The following is a 19,534-nucleotide window of genomic DNA, read 5'->3' on the forward strand; positions in this document are numbered from 1 at the left end:
ATTCAGAAGGCAAGTAAGGTAAGGCTGGGAACAAGGCACCGTGAGCGTGAGGCAGAGCGTCCCCCATTTCTTTTCTTGGATGAGCAATACTGAGAAGGGCAGGAAGGTCGATCTGCGTGAAACCCCAGTGAGGCCGACAGGACAGCAGAGCAGCAGAAGTGATACCTCACAAGGCACAGCGCTTTTCCGTCCGCTTTTCCGTTCGTCTCATGACTGATCTGTCCGGGAACCATGGGGCGACATGGATGAGCCCCGGTTCAGAGCGCCCAGCTAGCGCTCAGCCCCGCCAGGACTAGAACTTTGTTTGTGTGATTTCAAATCCAAGCTCTTCCCAGTAAAGACGGTAGTGGTCACAGCAGCATCAGCTCTATTGGCTCATCTCATCAGATGCTGTGAGTCCATTTTACAGATGGAGGAACTGAGGTGCAGAGTGGTAATTAACTAGCCCAAGCTCACACAGCTAATTGAATATCAGTGCCCAGAGCCAGGATTCGAACCCAGCTCCTGGCCCAAGTGGTAGGACGGAGTGCCACAGAGTTGGACCCTCTGAAGAGGAGCCCAGAGACCTAGAGCTTCAGGGACATCCCCTGAAGTTTTCAGTGAGGAACTCTCAGTGAGGAAGTTTAAGGATCAGACTCGAGAAAAGAGGAGGAACCATTTGGAATTCTCCCAATCATCCAGGGAAGCCAGGGGTGGGAGAGGACAGGGGCTGGGAAGGTCTGGAAAGCGAGGGCACGAAGACACCGGGAAGGCTGAGATGCTTCACCTTCAACTTCCCCTGTAAAAAGGAGATTTTGCTAAATGGGGTGCCTGGGTGGCTCAGTCTGTTAAGCGTCTGCCTACAGCTCAGGTCATGATCTCAGGGTCTGGAGATCAAGCCCTGTCCTCCATTGGGCTCCCCTCCCAGAGGGGAGTCATCATCTTCCTCCCAAGACCTGACTTGTGCTTGCTCTCCCTCTCAAATAAATAAATTAAAATCTTTACAAAAAATAAAGAAGTAAAAGAAGAAAAAAAAATTTAATTTGTTGAAAGTTATGAAAGGGGGCGCCTGGGTTGCTCAGTGGGTTAAGCCTCTGCCCTCGACTCAGGTTATGATCTTAGGATCCTGGGATCGAGTCCCGCATCAGGCTCTCTGCTCAGCAGGGAGTCTGCTTTTCCCCCTTCTCTCTCTCTCTCTGCCTGCTTGTGATCTCTGTCAAATAAATAAATAAAATCTTTAAAACAAAATAAAATAAAATAAAGTTTCGAAAGGCCATGTACTGTTATGATTTCATTTCTATGAAGTGTTCAGGAAAGGCAAATCCATACAAACAGAAAGCAGGTCCCTGGTTGCCAGGGGTTGTGTGGCAGGGAAAAGGAGAGTGATGAAATAGGTCTTTTTAGGGAGATGAAGATGTTCTGAAATTACATGGTGGTGATGGTCAAATCACTGTCTTAATATACTTAAGATCTTTAAATTGTACACTATAGAGGGGTGAACTTTATGGTATGTGAATTATATTTCAGTAAAGCCCTTTAAAGAAAAACTTTTTTAAAAATAAAGTGCCAGGACAGGGAAAGAAGAGCTGCTGCTAAGTTCCTGCCACAGGCCAGGCATATCCTGCAGGGTGTGAGCCCTAGACCAGCTCCCAGGCCCACAGGGCTAACCAAACCGTGGTTCTGCCCCTGTACTCATCTTGCTCCTCCTGCCACAGTCCCTTCGCACAGAACCCTCTCAGCTCAGAACCCACTTCCTCTGCTTTGTGCCAGACCTTAGTTCCAGCCCTACTTTCTCAAGGAAGCTGTACCTGACCTCCCTGACAGGTCCTGATGTCCCAGACAAAGGCCTCTGGTACAAGCCCTTATGCCCTGTGTAGGCCCACCTGCAGAGCCCTTATTACTCTTCTAACTTAACATGCGAGCAAGTAACAAATATCTGTCTTCCCCAAGATGCTAGACCGCAGCCTCTGTAGGCCAGGGAGCACCTGCCCATCTGGATGTCCCCAGTGGTTAGCCTGGTGCCCAGCACATACCAGGCACTCCACAAACATCTGAGGGCAGGAGGCAGAAGGGGGATACGGGAGGCAAAGAGACACAAAGCTAGTGTGTGACCCTGCCTAGAGGAGCCCCCGAAAATGAGGCAGACAGGCCCAGAGGCAGCAAACAATGGTGTCAGTGTTGCAGAGGGAGACGCGAGCACTAGGGACGCCCCAAGGAGGCCCGCCTAACTCCCCAAGGGGCAGGTGGTCAGAACAGACAGCTTTTGAGAAGAGGAGACACTGGTGCCCTGGGGGAAAATGCTGCATTGATAAAGTGCCTAAAGGTAATCTGCTACTCCCTAGAATCAAGAACAAGTCATAGTACTCAGTGATGTGCCCCCAAGCAGAACATCCACAGGCTGGGTCACCAGAGAGGAAGAACTTGGCTCTACCTGAGGTCAGGCCTCTCAACAGAGAGCCCTGGGCCCTGAGCTCAGGGCACAGATCCGAGGCAGAGATGACATAGAGACAGGGTGGGGGACTTTGGGGAAGTGCGGAAGGTCAGACAGATACAAAAGACAGATGCTGACCAGGGCAGTGGGGAGCTGAGCCCCTGGAGAGGGGCCTCAGGGCCCATGTGCAGGTGGGGGAGGAGAGCCCAGGATGAGCCCCAGAGGGCACGTGGCTCAGAGTCTACACGCATTTCTCTGGCCAGCCAAGGAAGGAGATGGTGTTTGCCAGCACACACCCGAGGTTCTCCCTGGCCTCTGTAGACCCGAGAGCTCTTCCTCCCATGTGCACTCACACCAGCCTCTCCTTTCCTCCCAGTCTTCCCTGGGGTGACCTCTGCAGTGAGTTCTGTCCACCTGGGACTGCCCAGTAGCCAGACAGGGTGGACTCTGCCCCGGCTGCAGAGTGGAAGCATCCCTGTCTATCCCAGCTCCCTGCACACCTGCACTCATGGCCTGCATTTCTGGGAAGCAGGAGGAATGGGGTACAAGGAGGAACAGGAGGGAGACCCAGGCCTCTGTTTCTTGCCACCTTGCCCTCTCTCACGTTCCTGAGCCAAGGGAGGGGACCCTATCTGTCCGTCATGCCAGCGGCCCAGTGGCTTGGTTCCAGGGGCCCCGAGCAGTGTCCTCTGAGCTGCTCCATAGTGGGCAGTGGCGTCTGCCCACCCCGTCCTCCCCAGGTACCTGGTTCTGCGGCTGGGTGGAGGTGGCTTGCTGGTCACTGTCTTGGAGGGCCAGCCTCTCCTGCATGGCTGCCAGCTCCTCCTGCAGTCGGGCTTTCTCCTCCTGCAGCTGGGACATGGCCTCCACCATCCTATGCACCATGGGGGCCGCACCCGGTGGCCCCCCCAGGCTCGAGCACCTCCCGCTGCCAAAGAGCCGCCCACCTATGAGCAAAGTAGTGGCCAATCAGCAGGACGGAGAGGACCCACCCTGGCTGAAGTGCTGGGCCCGTCGGGGCGGGGCCGACCATCGGGGATGGGGCGGGGATGCAAGTCAATGGGACAGGGGACAGGGACAGCAGCAGCAAGGTGGGGGCGAGCCAGGGGCTCCGGGGCCTGCCCGAGAGGAAGCCACGTCCGTGAGCATCTTCTGTGAGACAGAATTACCTGGATCAGGACTTAGGAAAGCAACTTTCACCTTACACCCCTCAGAGCATGTGCCCTAGGTCTGACGGGCCATCCCTTCTCCGTGGCCAGGCCGCAAGGAATCGCAGCTGACAGAGACACCGTTCTGGCCACAGTTGATGAAGAGTCTGGGGTTCTCTTCCCAGAAAACCCTGTTCTTGGGAGAATATGATTTCTTTGAACTCAAAGCCCCTACCTAGAGTACAGGAGAGAGGCAGAGGCTCCCCCAGCTTGTCACCTGACCTCCGCAGGGAGTGGTCACTTCACACAGAGAAGGCGAGGGGAGGGTGTGCAGGTGCAAGGGACAGCCAGACCAGGACACACGGACACAGACACAGCACGTGAGCAGGAACACTGCTGGGCCCGCTGCAGGGCCGATGCCTGCGCTGAGGACAGGGACCACACAGGCAGGAGGAAGTGATAAATACCGGGGGGGGGGGTGCCTCGGCCTGAGTCCTCCTCTTCCCACGGCCTTCCACTGTCCTGTCAACAGGAGCCGGAGAGAGACAGATCGACGGACAGAAGGACAAAGACAAAGAATCAAGGGCCATGACCTGCCAATATGTCCTGGGATGCATGTCATAGCTTGCTTGGAGGACACCAAGAAAGGCCACCGTCTCTGCGAGGAGCTGGGGGTGTGCGGGGTGGGGCAGAGGAGAGGCTGTGAGGGCCGGAGATTTGCCTCTCCCCTTTAGTAGCTCAGTCGAGGACCCGGCCAAAGCCCCAGGAGGCAGAAAGAAGTGACCCAGAGTTTAGTGTGACAAGTGGCATCTGCTGATTCCAGGTCTCCACTCCCTACGATACACCCCCAGAGCCACAACTGAGAGGCAGGACGCCCAGGGGCTCTGTGCACACCCCTGCTGGCAGCTTCCACCCGCCCGGAGGCAGCAAGTGCACTCACGCTCACCGAGACTTCAGAGAAGCCACAACAAAGCTTCCGGGCTGGGCAGGATGTCTCAGACCTGTCCCCAGGAGGCTGGACCCTGAGGACGCTCAGGTCCCACTCTCAAGAGAGCAGGCGAAGCACACACAGGCTGGCTGTTCCCTTTCTCCCAGTCCCTTGGAATAGCTACAACTCCAGACTCCCGGAGAGCTGGAGCAGGCTCGTCCCGGCTGGCTCATGGCCCTGGCCGTGGGGCCTGCATGTGACGCAGCAGGGGTATCACACACACTTGGCCAAGCTTCTGCTCTCTGTTCTGGAGAGAGTGAGGTCAGATGGATGCTTCCAGGCCTGCACACGGGGATGCCATGAGCAGCATGTGACCAGCACGGCCCTTGGCCCTGTGCAGACTGCTGTGGTGAGGTAGGGAACACTCTGGACTCCAGATCCTGGGAGCTAGTTCTGCCACCTATGAGGCCCTGGGGTCCTCCTCTGCAAAATGGGGACACCGATCCTTGCCCAAAGAGGCAACCTTGGAAAAGGAGCCCGGATTCCATGAGGGATGGATAGAAGTGAGTGTCACCCAACAGGCCACAGGGCTGGGATGAGACATGGAATCATTTTTCTCGTCCAGGGCACTTGAGAAGGTTCTGAGACACCCACAGCGTGGGTTCATCCTGACCTCAGCACAGGGGCACAGCCAGGGGAGCTGAAACGGGGCCTGGAGAGCACTTGCTAGGGAAGAAAAGACCTTGAAGAAGCTAAGGGAGATCAGAAGTGGAGGGAGAGGGGAGGTCAAAGGGGCCCTTGGGGACAAGGAACGGAGGGGCCTTCCCGCTGAGAAGGCTGCCTGCCTCTCTTAGTGAGTCAGTTGTCAGTGCAAGTTGTCACAAGGGAGCGTGTGTTGGAGACCCTGCCTGCGCACTGTCTCTCACGGCCACCCAGGCACAGGGACACAGAGGGCCGGCCCTGGCCCCACTGACAAGACTTAGTCCCCATTCTTCCCAGGACCTGGTCTCTCTCTTCTCCACAAATTAGGAGAGCCGACCTGACTGGCTGGACAGTGCACCCCTTCCCAAGGCCGGTCTGCCTACACAGCGGAGAGACCCCGGCACCAGCCCCTGAATGCCAGACAGGCGACCACAGCTCTGGAACAACCCCAGACAAGGGAGTGGCAGAAAACAGAACTGACAGAAACACCAATCAACCCCTGGTGACTGGGGAAAGAAAGAAAGAGAAAGCTTTTTTCTCCACACATTCTTGGCCGTCCCCTTTGGCTCTTTGAGGATGCTTTTTTCCCAATTACTGCTAGGCTCAGGTTTCCTGCTAGGGAACCCCACGAAGGGGGCCCATAGAATCTTCCAGAACCAGTCATCCTGGACAGAGAAGAAGGTAGCCACCAGCTCCTCTACCCCGGCCTCGTGGCAGTAGGTAAAGCCCTGTCCTAGAGCCCATGGGTCCCCGATGGCTCCACAGAGAAAGGAGATGGGTTCCAGCCTCTGTCTACAGGCTGCGGCATCTTTGAGGCTGCCACCGTTGGTCTGCTTTTGACGGGCACTGGGGGAAAGACAAAATGTAGGGAAATTCAACCCCAGCCCACACAGGCCTCTCATCCCTGGATGGGGTCCTGGTGGCACCGGGAGGGGGGCATCCCTGGAATAGGGGTGGGCAGGCTGGGGTCTCTGAGCTCCATGTCCAGGTGGCCAGGACTTGGCCAGGTCTCCTCCAAGTGACGAGGACAGCAATGTGGGGACCGCTCAAATGCCACAGCAGCCTCCCCTCCAGGGCCAGCTTCAGCGGGGACTGTTCCAGGTTGGCGGGCAGGCCTGCTTTACCTGTTTTCTCTACATTCATGGTGCCACCAGCTTCCTGGGCCTCCCGGTCCCGCCTGGGGGCCGGCGCCTGCCTCTTCGGGAGCTTCTCTTCTTTCGTCCCCTGACTCTTGTTCTCGCACCCCTTGTCCAGCAGGGCTTGCTGCCAAGACACAACCAGAATCCTCACGTGAAGGGGCCTGCAGTGCGGAGGGGGCCCCCTGAGCCCGAAGACAGTGTGCTCCTGGAGCTGGTGAGCACCCCGGGCCCAGGGATCCATCCCTTGCTGTGTGAGTGGGTGAGGACAACCAGGCCTGGGGTCCAGAAGAAATGTGTCCTGATGCCACGACGAGACAGTGGCAGCACATTTTTCTTGGCTCCTATGGGCAGCCGGCCATCTGCATCAGCAAACAAGTTCTTGGGCACTTGGATGTTCTCACGGGAAGCTCGCTGGGCTGTCCCTGCAGGCTCTGTGGGGTGTGAGACACCGGGGCAGCGGCCTGCTTGCTTCAGGCCCATGGCCCCACTATTTACAGGGCTGTCCGGCCCCACCAGGCACCCCACAATCTCAGGGAAACTCCCCCCCAATGATGTCAGCTGCCCCCACCTATAGACAGCACCAGTTTGGGATTGCCAAGAGGGAAGCACACAGATCCACTTGAACAGGGGAAGGCCATGCTCCCTCCCATCTCCTGGTCAAGGAGAAACCAAGGCAAAGAAGGCTGAGGTAGAACAGGCCAGTGGACAGGCTGGGAGAGAAGGGGGAAAGACAGAAAGAATCATCCAGAGAAAAATCACCTGCAGCTCACAAAGACATCCAAAGCAAGCCACAGAACCACATGCAGTGTGCAATCCCATTTGATAAAACAATTACACAGGCCTCAAAAAAAAAAAAAAAAGAAAAAATCTGGGGAACTAGATAGACAATGGTTGTCTCTGGGAGGTCAGGTGATATGGCAGCTAGGAGGAGAAATGTGCCTCATTTAAACTTTTGGGTGAGTAAAAAGAAACTTAACCGGGGCGCCTAGGTGGTTCAGTGGGTTAAAGCCTCTGCCTTCAGCTCAGGTCATGATCCCAGGGTCCTGGGATTGAGCCCCACATCGGGCTCTCTGCTCAGCGGGGAGCCTGCTTCCACCTTTCTCTCTGCCTGCCTCTCTGCCTGCTTGTAATCTCTGCCAAATAAATAAATAAAATCTTTAAAAAAAAAAGAAAGAAAGAAAGTTAACCATGAGAATATGGGAAGAAGGGAAAGGAACCTTTACATTTCATTTTGAACCTCTTCTTGTCATTTGTATTTTCAGCCTTATAAGCATCTACAGTGCTCTGTTTTATTTTTGAATGTCAACAGAAATTATCTGGGAAGGGGATTACAGATATATCTTATTTCATTTTTTTAAGTTTTATTTAAGTAATCTCTACATCCAACATGGGGCTTGATCTCATGACCCCAAGATCAAGAGTTGCGTGCTCTTCTGACTAAGCCTGCCAGGCACCTCTACAGACACATTTTTGCATGTCTTTGTGCCTGCTGTATTTGAAACAAAAAACAAGTGCTGTGTTTGAAAGAATGCCCCAAGAAAGGGGAGCCCTCTTACACTGCTGGTGGGAATGCAAGCTGGTGCAGCCACTCTGGAAAAGAGAATAGAGTTTCTTCAAAAAGTTGAAAATAGAGTTACTCTATGACCCAGCAATCGCGCTACTGGGTATTCACCCCTAAGTTACAAATAGAGTGATCCAAAGGGGCTCGTGCACTCCAGTGTTTATAGCAGCGATGTCCACAATAGCCAGACTGTGGAAAGAGCCCTGATGTCCCTCGACAGATGAGTGGAGAAAGATGTGGTGCATATACATATAATGGACCATTACTCAGCCACCCAGAAAAATGAGATCTTAGCATCTGCAGTGACATGGATGAAACTCGAGGATAAATGCTAAGCAGAGTAAGTCAGAGAAAGACAATTATCATATGATCTCATTGATACGTGGAATTTAAGAAACAAAACATACGATCATAGAGGAAGGGAGGGAAAAAAAATCAAATAAGACAAAATCAGAGAGGGAGGCAAACCATAAGAGACTCTTAACTACAGGAAACAAACTAGGGTCGCTGGAGGGGAGAGGGGGCAGGGGAACAGGGGCACTGGGTGGTGGGCACAAAGGAAGGCATGGAATGGAATGAGTACTTGGGCTTTCATACAACCGATGAATCACTGAACTCTATCTCTGAAACTAATGATATGTTAATTAATTGAATGTAAACAAAATTAAAAAAAAAAATTTTTAGGGGCACCTGGGTGGCTCAGTGGGTTAAAGTCTCTGCCTTCGGCTCAGGTCATGATCCCGGGGTCCTGGGATCGAGCCCCACATGGGCCTCTCTGCTCCCGTGGGTAGCCTGCTTCCTCCTCTCTCTCTGCCTGTCTCTCTGCCTACTTGTGATCTCTTTCTCTCTGTCAAATATATAAATAAAATCTTAAAAAATTTTTTTTTCTTTTAAATAAAAGAATGCTCTGAGTCTGGAGTCAGAAAGCGCCAGGTGTGAAGCCTGGCTGTGCCTCGGGGGAGCTGTGTGGCTCTGGGCGAGTTACTTTCCTTCCCTGAAGCTTCATTTTCCCCATTCTCAAAACAGAAACGTTATCAGCCTCCCAACACAGCTGGCGTGAAGGGTAAGCGGCAGGAACTTGTGCCAAGTTCTCAGAGCCGCCGGCACACAGTCAGAACCCGAGACTAGGTAGCCGTTAGCATTATATTCTTTCTGTATGTCTCCTTGTTGTTATTTTTTAAGTATTATTATTTTTGTAACCCCAAATCCAACAAACAGAGAAAAGAAAAAGGCCACATGAGCAGCCTCGGTGTTCACCATGTCTGACTCCCTCTCTCTCGACCTCATGTTCTGCTTGAAAAGGGAGGGTGGTGAGCAAAATCTCTTGTACATAGGAAAACTCCCCCCGACTTTATTTGGTCCCCACCCTGTGACCAACTGCCACACCATCCCGAGCTGGCTTGTCAGCAGTGGCGGCGATGGCAGCAGCTGGGGGTTTCCAATTGCCGACCAGAGCAAAGGTTACACTATTTTTGGCCTGTTGGCCAAGCCACAGGAAGGGCAGCCGGTCCTCCGTACTCCTTACCCCCGGGGCAGGGGAGGGCGGTGGTTCCTGCAGTGTCTCCAGAGGGAGCATCCCAGGGTCTAACTACTGGAGAGGCTGGATAGGTCACCCCCCAGTGCCTGGATCCCTCCTTCAGCCCCACAGCCCTGACCTCAGAGCACTGATAAACATAATGGGGCCCAGAAGGACACCAACATGCAAACTGGCTGCTGACAAAAGCTTCTCAGAGAATCGCAGCAGATCTGCTGACCCCAAGACTCGGCAGCCACCACAACTCAACACCCCATAATCAAAATTCAGGAAGACAGCCACCGCCCAATTCCAGGCGGCCGGTTTCTGACCACCTCCCGATTTAACTACCAATGGCTCAAGTCAGAGGGAAAAAAATGGGTTCTCTGGTTTCTTTAACTGTTCCCACACCAGACTTGCTTTTCTTGTAGACCGAAAGATAAAAGAAGGACCGTTTGGTTCAGTTTGCACATGAACCACACAAGAAGGGCCAGGAAGCTCTGAAGCAACATGAGACCCTAGGCCATGCTCAGATCAGGACTGGGGGCTGCAGGCCAGCCTGGTTTACAAGTTCCATCTGCATGAGGGAGGCTATGCCCTCCCAGGGCAACCAGGTTTCCTGTCCCCCTATTTGCCCATGTCCCTTCAACGTGAGCCCTCTCCTATACCATCCGTCCTGGGCAGGGGGTCTTCGCAACACAACACCCTGAAATAACTCTGGTCCTTCGTGCAGAGAGTCAGGTCTATTTCTCTGCTTTGGAATGGGCCAGCACCTGGCATGGGGGTGAACTGTAAATACATTAGCAAACGTATTCATTTAAAAAGTGCAGCACCTGCACTGTTCTGACATTGCTCCAAGCTGTAGCTGTGTGCATGCAGAGATAGTTAAGGAGTTCACAGCAATCAGAAAGGATACAGAGGACTGACAGATAATTTATGGTAAACCCTGAAGCAGAATACTTTGCAGCAGTTTAAAAGAATGAGGGAGTTCTTTGTATAAGGACAAGCATGAAGAAATCGCCAAGATTTACTGTTGAGAGAAAGAGCTAGTCACAGGACAGCGTGTACAAATAAATAATAAAATTGTATAAATATAAGCAAGTGGTTACATAGGAAAAATACATAAACACCCAACTCTAAATAGTGGATTTCTCCAAGATACAAGGCTAAAGGAGGCATTCGGTTTCTAAATATCACATCCCTGTGTGAATTCTTTTTTTTTCTTTTTAGCGTAACAGTATTCATTGTTTTTGCACCACACCCAGTGCTCCATGCAATACATGCCCTCCCTAATACCCACCACCAGGTTCCCCCAACCTCCTACCCTCCTGCCCAGTGAATTCTTTACACTGTATGTTAGAAAGCTCATTGTGTTTAGCTATTCAGATCCCAGGTTGCTGTGTGACCAGTAGCAAGTTACTTAACCTCTCTGAGCCTCCATTACTTCATTCCTACAACTCAGATAAAACAGTAACTGGGTCTTGAGATTGCGGAATACTGACGTGAGATATACAACACATGGCCCCAGTGCCTGGTACAAAGTCCGTGTCCAATAAATAATAGTTATTAGTACTATCGTTATGTATTATCTCTATGACAAATACACAAATATACATAAAATTTGTCTTTTGAAAAATCACTTGATGATAACTGCAAGAGAAAAGAACCCAAACTTTGGCAAAATTCTTCTGTCTAGCTTTGGATTCCCATGTCAAATAGGAAATACACATATAGCCCCACGGACAACCATGCTCAAATGGGAATTAACAGCTACCCCCAAACCTGCCTGTTTTCCTAGTAGCTTCTCAGCGAAGGTCCCACATTTCTCACTTTAACACCTCAGCCAGGGTGTGGCTGAAAAGTTTCTGTCATCTCCTGTGAGATTTTCCCAGAGATAACCTAATAAAGCAAATTGCTCCATCTACGCGGGCTCGGGGCGGACGTGGTGCGAGGAGCTCGGCAAAGAGACTCAAGGCCCCCTGTTAGGGCTTCCTTCCCCAGACAGCCTGCTGGAGACCCAGCTGCAGAAGTTCACAGAGCTAAGGCCCACAGCCTGGCTCGGCCCATCACCTCTCAGAAGGCCCCAGTGCTTACCTGCACGGTCAGGTAGAGCCTGTGAGGGCTCCCAGGGCCAGCCCAGTCCACACTGAGGGCTCGGCACTGCGCTAGGGCCGGGCGGGCTGCACTTCGGGCACTGGAGTCCTCGTCACTGCTGACCAGGGTGTCTCTTCCACGCCCTGTCCCAGGACAGAGAATACAGGTAAGATGCTAGGCCCCTGGCTGAAGGCTGCTGGCCAGGACCCCTGGCTAGGGCCACCGCTGAGCTCTGCTTCCCCATCGTCTGGGCCGGCCCAGGCGCGGCCAAGAGGGACTCACACGCCCTCACACGCCTGACCTACTCGGAGGGAAGGCCTGGCACCAGGCAGGGGCTGTGTGTGCTCTTTCTTCCGGAAAGCCACCCAGAGCTTCTCTTGAGGAAGTCACCTGAGACCTCTGGGGGAGGGGGTGTTCCCAGCCCTCCACAGTGGTCTCTGGGGCTGGCACTTGCTCACATCCTCTCCAGAGAGCAGCAAAGGGAAGCCAATGCCAACCCAGCTGTGCCTGTCTTCCCAGGAGGTGCACTCCAGGGTGGTGGCTTTATTACCAAGGCCGCCTCTAGGGGGCGCTTTCTCCCCGGCCTTCCTAAACAGCAAGGGGGCAGGCTCCAAAAGCTTATTTGGGACCAGCTAAAGCACATCCCCTCCAGCCTCTGACACATTGCCGCCCTCACTGGACAGGACAGAGAGCTGACCCTGGTATGGATATCCCGTGCACTCCACCTCAACCCCCCGCCAGGGCCTTCCTCCCCTGTCTGATCCTCAGTTTCCTTGCCAGCACTATGGGGTAAGGAACCAAGCTCAGAGTTCTGGGCTGAGGGTTACAATGAATGACACACATAATGTGCTCACTCTGTGCCAGACACACAGAAAGCAGCCACGGATGCAGGCCCTTAGGACCACAGCCGAGGGGGTGACTAACGCACCCAGGGTCACACTGAGCCAGTCCTGCCATCCCATGGGCTAGCCGGCATTCTGAAGGCAGAGTTGAGAGCTGGGGTGGGGGCGGAGAGGCCAGGGGTGACCAAGCTGGGTGACACCCTACTCAATGTTAGGCACTCTGCTTAGCACTTCACCCACGGGATTTCATTTGACCTTTGTCATAAATCGTAAAAGTGGATAAGCCTGCATGGTCATATGATCTTCCTAATACTCATTTAATAGATCAATATGCATGCGTGCCCACATACACAAGATTGGAAGGAACTATATAAAATGTCCACTAGCAACCTTATAGGTGATTTTTATTGTCTTTTTTATACTTTTCTGTGCTTTTTATAGAGTTTTTTTTTCAATTTTTTTAGTTTTTTAGGTTTGAGTGATTTTTTTTTTAGCCCGAACCCAAAGGAACATGTTTTTGTCTTTTGCTTGTTTTTCCTTTTTCCTTCCTTCCTTTCTGTCTTTCTTTCTTTCTCTCTCTCTCTCTTTTTTTAACCAGAACAGCAATACTCATTCATATATATCACATCTGTAATCCTTAGGAAAACCTTGTGGAGCAGAGGTCATCTTCATCCCTTCCAGATAATTGAGGCTACCTGACCCAAAAGCCCAAGCTTTTCTCAGAGACCCCAGGGCCATCCCCAGCCTCACTTGTCCCCTGCAGAGACTTTGGGGGGTATCACTCTGGCAGCCACCACTGGCACAAGTGTGGTGGGAGAGAGGGGACTGAAGAGGAATTTTCTGTGTGCCCTCTCTGGGCCTCAGTTTCCCCTTCTTTACGGGGGTAGGCAGGGGGACTTAAGTCTGATGGCCCAGAGGGACTCTGCTAGCTCAGACAGGCTGGTAACCTAAACCCCTTTCTCTGTAGGTCAGGAATAACAGACAGCAAGCCCCTCAACACACCTTGACCGAACACCCCTCTCTTCCTCCATACTTCAGGAAGGCTTGCCCAAGTTCAGCTCAGGAGACAGTCATGGGGCAGCCCCCCAGACCCGATGATCCAGCCGGCACCGGAAATCAGATGTGCCACTCACTTCTTGGCGTGTGAGGTGCCAGGGGACATGACCCAGAAAGGAGAGCTGGTGTTGACAGCTCTCCCAGGGGGACAGCGGGAGCCTGCACTCAGGGACTCCTTCACTGCCCACTTGCGTCAGGGCCCCTACAGGAGCCGACCCGGATGGCACCTGAAACTGAGCGCAGGGCACCCCAACTCGGCTGGGTGGCCTCGGTCGGCTCCTTGCGCCCCCCGCGGGCCGGCCGGTCGCGATCAGGTGTCAGCGCCCGCGCAGGGCACCGGGCAGCCACTTCACCTACCTTGTTTACCAGCTGCGGGCAGAAACCGGAGCGAGACCGCCAGGCTCGGCCAGGGACCAAGGACGCGCCTCCCGCGGAGCGCCCCCCGCCCGGCCGGGTGGAGAGCGCGTGGTTTGGGCGGCGTTGTCCCCTGGCTCCAGCGACAGCGTTGAAGTTTAACTCGGCGTCCGGGACCTCTCTTTACGGGCGGGCGCGGGGCAAGAGCGCCGGCGAGATTGACGCCCCGACTGCGACTCCGCGCCGGCCCGCGGGCTGCCCGGCACCCTGTAATTACCTGACAGCTCTGACTGAGCCTAGGAACTTGCGAGAAAGCCCGGCCTCATCTCTGCTATCTGGAGGAAGGAAGGGAAATAAAGAGGCATTTTAAAAATGCGGACTCACCAGTTCTCAACCTCCCCGGGCCGGTGTATGGGAAAGGGCGGGCGGCCGGGCTGGCGGGGGCGGGGCGAGCCATCCCGGGCTCAGGCTCCCGGGCCCGGCCCACTCTCCACAGGCCGCGCAGCGAGGGCGTGGCTCCCAGGTTCCACGGCCGGCGGGACGGGACCATGGCCCGGGGCTCAGCGGCCTCCTCTGGGCGCCGGGCGGCCTGCGGACAGAACAGGGAAGGCGAGGCTGAGCCGGCTGCCAGGCATCCTGAGCGGGGGCTGGGGGACAGATCAGAGCCCGCCTGCAACGGGGTCACCTGTTACCCGGAGCAGCAGCCCCAACTCCAATGCCACCTCCATAACCCCCGCCCCCTGCAAAGATCCCTGGGCTTGCGGGATGAAACAGAGCCTATCACCATTTCCGGGTGCTTCTTCCCAAGTAAGGCGGCTCAGAAGTGGGTGAGGACGCATCAGTTGTGTCAGCAGCACACTAAGGAGACCTCACATCTCAGCCCCTTCGCTGGAGGCCTGGCAGCCTGGAGGCGCACCAGGTCACAGCCCCACACGGAGGCAGCAGGAGTCAACAGCATCTCCATAAATCTAATCAGATTTAATTAGCATCTTGGTACTAATCAGAAGGGCTGACTGTGGCTAGCGACAAGATAGGTTTATATGGACCAAATTCTCTTAAAGTCCACTCATGCTATTCAAGTCCCCTTACTCTGTGCCTACAACTTGGCAGACAGTAAGATACAAAGATTCATTGCTTTTTCATCTAATAATTATTTATCTGGTGTCTGCTGTGAGCTAGGCACCTGCCGGGGGTCCTCTTTGATCAGGAGAGATGGGGAGCTCCCTGTCAGGAGGGAGGTAAGCACTTCAACAAACCTTCAAGATCTGAACAGGATGCAGGGAGGCACCAGGTGGTATGGGAGAAAGGGGGGGGGGGGATGGCCTGGATAGAAAGCCCCATGGGGGGATGCCTGTGTAGTGCAGTGGGTAAGGTCTGACTCCTGATTTTGGCTCATGTCATGATCTCAGGGTCTTGAGATCGAGCCCCAAACAGGGCTTCACACTCAGCGTGGAGTCTGCTTGAGATTCTCTGTCCCCCTGCCCTTCCCCCTTGTGCATGCTCTCTAAAATAAATAAATAAATCTTAAAAAAAAAAAAAAAAAAAGAAAGCTGCATGGGTCCCTCTGAGCAGATGAACTGAGCAGATGAACAGGATAGACTTTAAGTCTTCCCCACACAAGTCTTTGTTGAACACCTATCGTAGGTAAAGCAGCTGTGAGGACATTTAAAGTACCCAGCTACAGTCCCAGACTCAGACAGCAATGCCATTAACAGAAGAAGCCAAGTCAGCTCAGAAAGGCAAAGTGGGATTTGCTTTCGGTTTTACAAATTTTTTTTGTCGGGGGTGGGGGGCGCCTGGGTGGCTCAGTGGGTTAAAGCCTCTGCCTTTGGCTCAGGTCATGATTCCCAGAGTCCTGGGATCGAGCCCCACATGGGGCTCTCTGCTCTGCAAAGAGCCTGCTTCTTCCTCTCTCTCTGCCTGCCTCTCTGCCTACTTGTGATCTCTGTCTGCCAAATAAATAAATTAAAAATCTTTTAAATAAATAAATAAATAATTTTTTTGACAGACCCCTGGCACTAGCTTGACAGGTGGGTACCCTGAAATGCGTGTATACATACCAGCCCGGGCTAAAGCCGGGCAAAGAGCAGGGCTGGGGACTCAGAGCTGGGAGGCTAACGAGGGTCCCAGCACCACAGTGGAGGACACAGTCACCAAAGGTAACCAAGCACGGAGAGCTCACTCTGGGTGGTAAGGAACACTGGAGAAGGATGGTCAGAGGTGGCGACAACACCAGGCAGGTGCGGAGTCCTCACACGTGACCGATGGTGGGGAGGGGTGGGGAAGCAGGGGATGGTCAGTTCCCAGCAAACAATGCCGTGGGGAGGTCAAACTGGAGAAAGCCCTGGGGGCTCTGGAAGGGGGCCCAGCCATGGAGCCGCACAGAGGGCAAACCTGGGTGGGTCCAAGAGGTGGGTAGGGCTAAAGGAAGGGGCTGCTTTCTTCTGAGGGGAAGTTTGGCTAGGGTAAGGAGGGGAGGCTGAGTTGAGAGGATGTGGTATGTAGAATAGGAGGGATTCAAGCCTGCTGGGTGGACAGGGCCAGGATGAATGAAGCAGGGAGAGGCAAGAAGTTAGGGCATAGCGATGGGCAGCGGAAGATCTGATGACGGCAGTTCACACAGCCGGGCCCTAGAAGAATGCCAGGCTTACTGGCTAAGAAGCTGTGCTCTCTGCCTTCCCTGACTGAGGAAGACAACTTGGAGGAGGCTCCTGGGTACAGTATTACTGGACTGTGGGCTAGAGGATGGGGCGGAGGCTAATCCAAATATGTGGGCCAGCTCCATTGAGGGAACAAAGATGGACCCTTAAGGAGCAGAAGGAACCAGGAGGAAGCGCCAGATGTCCTTTTCTCTAGGTTGCTTGGCACGGAGCTGGGCACACGACCGACCCCAAGGACCAGGAGCCTAATGGAAGAAAGGCTCCACATGCCTGGAAAGGTGAGAGGGGCATTGAAGGTCGATTCCCTGTTTGAGAGAGAGGACCGTTAAAGAGATCAGCTTTGTCTGAGGGACGGGGACAGAAGGAGACAATGCTTCTGTGACTTTCTGGAAGGGAAGTTGGAGAGGGAGCCAGGAAGATAGCAGGAAGAAAGAGGAAGGGTGTGTGCAAGATCCTGAAGAGGAAAAAGCAGCTGGATTTAGAGCCAGTAGGGTGGAAAGGTCAAAAGTATCCAGGACCTCAAATAAGCCCAAGGCTGGGCGCTTCTGCCAACTTGGGACCCACAGGGTGGGACAACAGGGACATGGTGTGGAGTGGCTATGACCAAAAGCTGCTTCAGACCCAACTCTGCCACTTACTGGATGTGTGACCTTGGGAGAATTACTTTCTCTGTGCCTCATTATCTCCATCTGAAAATGGGGAGAACTCCAGCTTATAGGGTTGGTATAAGAATTAGACAGTGCATATATAAAGTGTTCACAACAATGCTGGCATATACAACGAACTCAAAATTTTTATTTTTCAGTCATCTCCCTCCCTCCAGTGGAGGGTGAGTGCAGAAGGTCTGGCTTGAGAAGAGGGAAAGATTTACCCTTCTTTGTCTAGACCACAGGAGTAGAGCTGTAACACCCCCCCCCCCCCCGCCCCTGCTCTCTGCCAGACCAGGGATATTGCCATAATTTGAGGGACAGACCTGACAAGTGCCCAGATACTGCTGCTGGGGAGGGCTTAAGTCTCCCTGGAAGAGAAGGTCAGCGAGGTTAGACAGGGGCTAGCTAGGCCCTCCCCTGCACACAATCACAGGCCCTGGGTCTTCCAGGACAACCTAGACCTCAAAAACCTCCACTCCCATAAGAACAGCAGAACTCATCACCCTGAGTCCCTAAAGTCCAGTAACTGCAAATACAGGGCCCCATTCTGAGGCTGCATTCCTTGCCAATGACTCTCCCTGGCCAAGGAGACAGCTACTTTACCAAGGGCATGGGGAGTGTGCCTGGGCAGGGAGAAGTGCCCCCAGTCTCATGGGCCATGGAAGGTGAAAGGTCAGGGACAGCGGGGACCCACAATCTTGAGACAGGTATGCTGGGGGTTGGGTGGGAATACTTGAGAATTGAAATACAGCTTCCTTTTGAAGAATCTCCCAGGACCAGGCCCTTCACACTGCGCCAGAGTTCTGCTCTAACTCACAACAGGGGGTTGAAGGAGGTGGCTTTTGGCTTGCCCTCCCTCCTGGGATCCCCCGGGCTGCTGCTGTCACTGTCTCAATTTCCTACTGCCCAGGAGGGCACCCGCCCAGGCCTTCCTTCCAACCACAGGGCCGGCCTACACCCTCCCCTGCCCTGCGAGGGGAAAAGCGAACTGCCCAGGGAACGTACGTGGTGGGAGGGCTGGACACTGCAGCCTTCAAGGGATCCCTGGGGGGTGCGGGGAAAAATCTCCGCAAGAGAAGGGGGAGGCCTTGACTGACACGCGGTTCCCCCGGTCGGTTCCGGCTCTCTCGGGCCAAAGAGATGGGAAGGGGGTTCCCGAGGCTGCTGCGACCCCAGGGGACGTGCTGCGAGCAAGGTCCTTGGTTCTGTCTGGACGGCGCGGGGTTCGGCGGGCGACCGCGCAGGGCTGCTTCTCCCGGGCCCGACCTTCCCCGCGCCCCTCAGCGGGTCCGGGCAGGGGAGGGGGTCCTGCGGGTAGGGCGGGCCCGGACGCGGCACCCGGAACGGCGGGCCGGGCGGATCCCGAAAGCCCAGCCTGGCCCTCCTCCCCCGCCACCGGTTCGCCAGGGTCCCCGACTCACCGGCCTGGCAGAGGCAGGATCCCGGCGTCGCCGCAGAGCCCGGGGCTCGGCCGGACCCGGCCCGCCGGTGGGAGGCAGCTCCACGCCGCCGCCTTCTCGGCCCGCCCCGCTCCCGCCCCTCCCGCACACTTTCCACAGGAAATGATTAACTCGGGCAGCGGCGCGTTCCCATGGCAACTGGCTCTTGCCCAGGCGGGGGTCGGCGGCGCGCGCGCGCTCCCGCGCACTCTCCCGCGCGCGCGCCCACACTCACACGCGGGGCCGCCCACTCGGCGGACTCCTGGCTCCGCCCAGATGTTCCGGCTGGGCCCTGCGGGCCCCACGCTCCGCACACGCTAGCGCACACGTGCGCGCACACCCACTGGTGTACACACAGCGTCATACGTGCTCGAGCTTTCGCCTGTGGGCTCTCGCACGCCGATACACACGTCCCTCACACATGCCTTCACACATGCTCTGGTCCGCAAGCGAGAACCCATCCAGTATTCACACACGTGCCCACGCTAGTCCTTTATACGTGCCTTTGCGCTTAAACTTACACTCTGATGCGCACATCCCCTAACCCTGGTGGTACAGAACTTTCCGCCCACGCTCGTTACTCCTCACACATACACTTCTCCCATGCTGTCCTTCACACGCCCTCACACACCAGCTCGTTTTCTGGACCTTCTAACACACATGCTTTCACACACACACTCACACACTCTAGATGGCGCATGTATACACTTGCACATTCTCACACACTTTACACACGCGCTCACGTTATCGTCAGGTGCTCAGACGCACACGTGCGTCCCCACACATTGTCCGCGTGCACACTTACACTTGCTCACCCTCACACACATTCTTGCACACACTCTATGCCTCGTCCTCTGACACTCTAGTAGACACATCCTTTAAAACCCAAGTCCTCGCTTTCATTCCCACTCTGTCACGCTCTGGTAGCATGCATACACACACATCACACGTTATCACTCGTGTTTACACACACACATGTTCTCACTAGCTCTAGTAGGAATACACAGGCCCAGCTGCCTCCCCAGCCACAGCACCACT

At 54.5% G+C, this 19,534-nt stretch overlaps 1 protein-coding gene across 4 annotated transcripts in view; it reads right to left on the reverse strand.

Moving 5' to 3' along the window:
• The window catches only part of KIFC3 (kinesin family member C3), a 37,968-nt gene extending 19,268 nt beyond the window's left edge, over window positions 1-18,700 (reverse strand). Inside the window, exons 1-5 of one of the 4 annotated variants that reach the window (XM_013052158.2) lie at window positions 18,479-18,700; window positions 14,132-14,336; window positions 11,496-11,638; window positions 6,313-6,451; window positions 3,155-3,357 (exon numbers count right to left, since the gene is read on the reverse strand). In XM_013052158.2, coding sequence (XP_012907612.1) covers window positions 3,155-3,357; window positions 6,313-6,451; window positions 11,496-11,638; window positions 14,132-14,297 — 651 coding nt within the window. In that variant the 5' untranslated portion in view covers window positions 14,298-14,336; window positions 18,479-18,700. Of the gene's footprint in view, window positions 1-3,154; window positions 3,358-6,312; window positions 6,452-11,495; window positions 11,639-13,750; window positions 14,098-14,131; window positions 14,337-18,478 lie in introns of those variants that run through there. The other 3 variants (XM_013052157.2, XM_013052159.2, XM_004744262.3) reach the window with 3 other exon arrangements.
• Between the last annotated feature and the right edge of the window lie 834 nt (window positions 18,701-19,534).

Source organism: Mustela putorius, unplaced genomic scaffold (assembly GCF_011764305.1).
Source record: "Mustela putorius furo isolate JIRA1106 unplaced genomic scaffold, ASM1176430v1.1 tig00000174_pilon_pilon_pilon, whole genome shotgun sequence".
Taxonomy (NCBI): domain Eukaryota; kingdom Metazoa; phylum Chordata; class Mammalia; order Carnivora; family Mustelidae; genus Mustela; species Mustela putorius.